Source organism: Lactuca serriola, chromosome 1 (assembly GCF_051521515.1).
Source record: "Lactuca serriola cultivar US96UC23 chromosome 1, Lser_US96UC23_V15, whole genome shotgun sequence".
Lineage (NCBI taxonomy): Eukaryota > Viridiplantae > Streptophyta > Magnoliopsida > Asterales > Asteraceae > Lactuca > Lactuca serriola.
This window is the reverse complement of record NC_136408.1, coordinates 139279186-139285688: the sequence shown is the minus strand read 5'-3', so window position 1 is coordinate 139285688 and position 6503 is coordinate 139279186. Positions and strand designations below refer to the sequence as shown.

Here is a 6503-nt window from a genome sequence, read left to right as displayed (position 1 = left end):
TTTCATGTACCTATAAGGATCACGGAAAGGCGGCAACCCGATTGTACACACATCAGCGATTGAGTTATGATTTAGAGGATCCTGGAGTTTTGAAATATGAACAGTTTTGACATGAGATTTGATGATTTGATCTTTTGACATTTTGTGTTTATTTATTGAGACAAGTATGTTTTTAAATTGAAAATTTTGGTTTGAAATTTACGTTGTTACAGAAAAGACTTGAAGTATAAGCGGAGTGGTGTAAGAGGAGCTAGTGGATCTGACTCTTCTGCTTCTTGGCATCAGTTTGAAGGTAACAAGTTGTTACCTTGACCTTCTTTCCTTCTAAATCTCGTTATGTTAAAGATTAGGGATTTTCTAGCATATTTATGTTAGCCATCTTGGGTATGAGCTAGGATCTGAAGTTGAAACTTCAGATCTGAACTTACCTTGGTCTCTAAGTCTATAAAGTCTCCAGCTTTAGCAAGTATGAACATTCTCTTGTGAGTTAAACCCCATTACAAGCTTGGATTTGACATTCTAAGCCTTTAGAGCCTTACATGCAAGTAAAGTTTGCAACTTTACGTGATAAACATGCCTTGGGAAGCTTGAGCTACAATATGGAGCTTTGGAGTGGCTTAAAGAGCATCTGAATGGAGAAAGGACTGAAGGGACTTGACGAGTTGCATGGCCAACTCGGCGAGTCCAATGAAGATTGTCATGCACGAACTTCTGCATGGACTCAGTGAGTCAGTAGGGTGACTCGATGAGTCAGGTAGGGTTTCTTAGATATTTGGACATGCATGAGCTCACTTGACGAGTCAACTAGGGATTTCACGATTTCTCGAGTTCAGAAAGGACTCGACGAGTCAATGAACTGCACTTGACGAGTCGGGTCAACATGGATTGTTGACCTGGACCATTGACTTGGACTTTGAGCAAGGGTTGACTAGTTGACTTCTGGGGTATTTTGGTGAATTGGAAATTTATAGAAAAGGTCTTATGGTAAATATAGGTGGTGGAGTTCGTGGCTGTGGTTCGAGAGTTTGAGTTATCACTTTGATTCGACAGTTGAGAGGTGAGTTATCGTCACCATACTAAGGGGTCTAAGGCACCAAGGCCGACCCATTGGATTTGATATCCCAGTTGTTTGATGATGTGTTGAGTATGAGATAGTTATATATGCTAGTTTGCCATGCCAGTTAGGTAGATCTGTTGGACTACCTGTGTTACCGTGTGATTATTTGTAAGCGTAATTAGTTGTATATGTAAACATGTTGTGTGGATAGGGTTGAGGTTGCACTGCCTCGTGTAGTGACCAACAAACCATGGAGTATGCCAGATATGAGCTGAGGGTCGGGAAGGCATACCAGACTCTTACTAAGGACTCATTAGCATTCCAGATACGAGTTGAGGACCAAGTGGTATGCTAGACTCGTACTAAGGGTAGATCAGTTATGTTTCAATCTTCGTACTACAGAGGATCAGTTATGTTTCAGTCTTAGGACTGCAGGGGTCAAGCCAGTCATAAGTTGTGTGCTCGGAAGCAAACCCGACTTATGCTGTGGGCTCAGAGGCAGGCCAGATGTGAGCTGTGGGCCCGAAAGGCAAGCTAGACTCACACTGTGGGCCCATAGGGTAATCCAGTCCGTAGAGTTGTGGACCCAATACATGTTGTTATTATGTGTATTGTTGTTATGTATCGGTATTTTGGGGGAACGCATTAAGCTTTGGACTTACAATTTCAGTTTTTGTTTCAGGTACATCAGTTGATTGTGGAAAGGCAAAGACGTGATCGTACAGCTCCTCATGTTTATGACTTGTTTCTGAGATACCCTGATATTATATATTATTTTGAAAACAAGCTTTGTAATAATTAATGGTTTTGAAATTTTTAAAAAAGTTTAAATTTAGTAAGATTTTTATGGATGTTACATGAGATTTCATATTTGTCCCCGGTAATATATATAATTCATTGGAGTTTGTCTACGTTTGACTTAACCTTCTCTCTCTCTGTCTCTCTCTCTCTCTCCCCTTATTATTATATATGTCCCTAAGTATGACACAAATAATATGTTTTTGATTATTTTAACTTTCGTTTGTTAACTTTAAAAAAAATCTTAATTACTTATTTTTATGTATATTTCAATATAAATTTGAGTTTTTTTACGTTTCGATGTAAATTTTGTGTACATTTTTTTGTTTTTTTTGTATGTTTATTATGTATGACTTTGCTCACATATAAAACATTTTCTTATGACCATATAAACTTAAGTTAGTATATATTTTTACACACGCAACCAATCATTCGTCAATATATTGTTGCCATCGTAACACATACAAACACCTGGTTTTCTATTAATAACTAGTGGTTAGAAGAGAAAAAAGAGCGGTCCTTGGCCCCACTGGCCGGTTGGCCCTCCTTGAGTTGAAGTTCCCTCCCTACTTAGTATTACAATCTCAACAAAGGGTAACACAACAAAATTTGATCACGATATCTTTTTTTATATATTTTTATACATTTATATATTTTTATTTTGAATATTTTAAATATTTAATAAGACATATTTATAGTAAATTAACAACAAAACAAAATTCTTATTAAAAGACGATACTAACGTATGGAGGATCAATATATTATATAAAAAAGAAAAATATATATTTATAGTAAATTAACAAAAAAACAAAATTCTTATTAAAATGGCAACAACCTATTAATGAAACTACTTCAAATGGTCAAAATCGTTAGAACAAAATAACCTTTGCTCTTAGTTATTTTATCTAATAATATAAAACCCTAGAAAACACTTAAATAACAAATTATCTTGTTATTACATCTTCAAATAATAAAAACACATTCAAAGATGATCTCTTGCATCTTACTTTAATCCAACTTACTTTATTTTATTGATTAATTAATATCCTAATCATTGTAAAAAAAAATCACACATCTATAAAAAACATTATAAATTTGATGTTACATGAAGAATGTGACATAGGGCCCATCCTTATATTCCTTGTTGGTATGCACCATTTCATTTTTAGTAACACTTGTTTGTATCTGCACTTCCATGTGCGTGTTTAACACTAGGAGATCAACTTTAGGAATGAGATGGATGTCATGCATTAACCATCTCTTTTCACTAGCCATTGCCATGAATTTCCCATCAATTGCTCATTCATGATTCAAATTAGTCAGCACTCAACACACAAATAACAAGGCAAATCACTATTATGAAATCGATTGATGAATAACAATAACCATGAGTAACAAGAAACACATGAAACTGTTGTAATATCAATCATCAACTAATGAAAACACAACAATGGATGAGCCTCAAGACATCGCTCTTATTACCAAACCACATATTAATTAAACTATAAACACCTACTGCGAGTCAAACTTGCAATTCCCATAGCCTGCAAAACAACCAACGATCATCGTTATTAACCAAATCATCAAATCATCAAACTTGGGTCGATAGTTTAGAGTTTGGCTTACTTGGGTCGACAATGGTAATGAGAGCAGATTTGTTGAAGTCGCAATTCCAGTAGTTTCTTCCTTGTTTTTGGTAGTACGAGTTCATGACAACCGAAGCTTGGTTGATGAGAACTTGAGGTTCATAACAAGCACCTTGTGGATGTATCACATCGCAGTTCACAAAACTGCAAGCGTAATACATGTTATTATAAAGTTCTACATCAGAAGCCGAAGGCTTTGCCACACACCAAGTTTGCTGAAAAAAAATATCGATAATCACAAAAGGGTTAGTAAATTCGTAAATTCGTATGCATGAGTGATGAGCGACTAGTTTTTTTGTACCTGTGTAGGTGCTTGTCCATTTGCGGGTTCCAATATTATGCTACCTGTAGAATTCGAATAACAATGTGATTCTGTAGAAGAGTGAATGAAAATGAAGAGACTGGTTTATTGAATTATAAGAAAAAAAAACACGAAAGATTTGAAGATTGAGTGAATGAAAACAGATCAAATGGTATTAAATCATTGAGAAAAAGGAAGGATAGTGAATGGGTACCTGAGAAGATGAAGAAGAAGAGAAGGGTAAGGAAGAGCGGAGGAGTTATGGTTGCCATGGCGGTTTGTGATGGAAGGAAGCGCAGTCGGAGATTTAGTGAGCGGTTACGAGAATGAAAATGAGCGTTTGCTTAAATTTATATTGGGAGGATAATCAATGATATCTTTTTAAAGAGAGTTAAATGTAATATGTATAAGTTTGTTTATGATAAATTGATAATATTATAGGAATGTTTTATAGATACAAGGCAATCAATGACATCAGTATATATAACTTTTAACTGGATATAGCTAAATGATAGCTTCGGTCGTTTTAGTTTTTAATTTAGGAAATGTGGTTTTTCATTTTATTAACAATCAAAAGTTGTACGAAAGTGATTTTTTTTTTCAGTGAATCATTCATTTAACTATTTAAGTTTGAATCTTGATTAGTAAATCATTGAACTCTTATTTTTATTTTCATTTCTCGATTATGATCAATTATTTTAGGTTTATTCATTTCTACAAAAACCTTTTTACTTAATAGATCATCAAAGTTATAGAATGTCATCATCTGTGCGTTTAAGTTAAAATCATGACAATTAAGCTATTGAAAAAAATTATAACAATTTAAAAAATTTATAATTTTTTTATACTTATTTACAAAATAGTTATAAATTTGTTTTATTTTTTTTTGTTAAAACTTTGTTTAAATTTTATATAAAAAACTTACACTTTCATGAAACCTGTCACATTCTAAAATTTAAGACCGGAATCTTAAGTTAACAAAGTAAATAAATGAAATATGATTTATATAGATAAATCACCAATGAATAATTATTTCATTATTTTTTATGAAGTTTAGAAAATTATAAGTGAAAATAATAACATGTTAAAAGTTAAAGGGTCATTTGTGACAATCGGGTGAAACTTAGGTTTGACTAGAGATTTGACCAACTTAATAACTTGAACTAAGTTTGTGAAGATTAGGATGGAGAGGGACCCTTTTGGAAGTTAGTTGATGCTTCTAAGTTAGTTTGGAGTTACTTTGAAAGACCTTTTTGCAAGGAGGGACCAAAAGTGCCAAGTTAGGAAAGTTCAAAACTAGTTAATGGATCTTCTCTCCTATTTACTTGCGAAGAAAGTGATTGAGACAAAGGGAGAGAGCTGGCGATTTTGATTCTCAAGAGCTTCTAGGATTCCTGCAAGTGGAGGTTTAAATGTCCAAGCAAAAGAAAGAGGAATCAATGGCTTCCTAGGTATAATTTCTTCTCATTCTAACCTAGAAATTCAAATTATGAAGTGGCTAAAACCCCAATAACGATTTTATGTGATTCTTTGATTATGGTTTTGGCTTCTAACCTATCTTGAGTTGTTTTGATGATCCTAACATCAATCCAATAATTCCATTGATGGATTTGAGGATTTGGGTGAAAGCCTTCATGAACCCTAGAAATTCAATTGGGGATTTCATGTTTGTATGTTAGATTGGATTGGATTGGATTCATTGACCTAGATTAAGTTTGATAACAAGAAACCTAATGGGAATGATCAAACTCATCCATGATGGTAGAATCATGAACAAGCTTGAATGGGAATGAAATTGGGGATATTATGATGAAACCATATAATCCTTTGTAGTTAAACAATTGATTTGTAAATTAAGTTCATAGGCATGAATGAATACTTTTTAGAATGGATTTGACTCAAAACATATGGTATTACTTGATTCTTAGATTAAAATATGTAGTTATTGACCATAAGGGTCGTTTTTGAACATGGAATGGAATTGAGGATTCCATAGTCAAATTAGATATTTATAATGAGTTTGGTTATGATTTCATGTGTTTAACAACATTCATTTGGGGTGTTCAATAAGTTAGGAACAAGCTTTAGGAACTTTGGAATGTGCAATTGGAAACTAGCCTAGATAAACCTTCCTTTAAGCTTAAGAATCATCATATCCTTATTGGTTTCAGTGAGAACTTAATGGATTAAGTGGAGTGTTTGAAGATGATAAAACACCTCTAATCATGTGTTAGAACCTATAAAAATGGCACAAAGTGAATGGGAAAAGGGTCTTCAAGAACTATGAAAAATAGAGTGTTATATTGAGAAAATTCGAGAGTTTTGTGTGTGTAAGGCTCATTCCACGACCGTGGAATGGCAAGGCAAATCATGCCACTAACGTGTAACAACCTAATCAATGCCATGTATTTTTTTCGTAACTTTTGCATAAGGACTCGAATTTACGCGTAATTTTCGCCTACGTTCATATTTTTACATAAGGAATGAGATGAAATAATAAAATTTAGTAATGGAACCCATGAGGCGTATTTTGGTCATTTTAATGACTTATATCTATATTGTATATGTTGTCTAAGAGGTGATTACTAGTGATGTTGAGCCAGAAGGGAGTACCAACCTTCATTGAAAAAGTAGGTGAGTATGTGTTTGCATTTTTCCATTTTGGGGTACATGGAAAAATTATTTTTTGATAATGAAACAC

At 33.6% G+C, this 6503-nt stretch overlaps 1 protein-coding gene across 1 annotated transcript; it reads right to left on the bottom strand.

The window, feature by feature from the left end:
* Positions 1–3211: 3211 nt before the first annotated feature.
* On the bottom strand, positions 3212–4190 carry LOC145071176 (glucan endo-1,3-beta-D-glucosidase-like). The gene is made up of 4 exons (XM_079018100.1): positions 4017–4190; positions 3803–3846; positions 3482–3716; positions 3212–3399 (listed from the first exon to the last, which is right to left on the bottom strand). Exons 1-4 carry the CDS (start codon positions 4072–4074, stop codon positions 3368–3370), a joined length of 369 nt encoding a protein of 122 aa, XP_078874226.1. The 5' UTR covers positions 4075–4190; the 3' UTR covers positions 3212–3367.
* Between the last annotated feature and the right edge of the window lie 2313 nt (positions 4191–6503).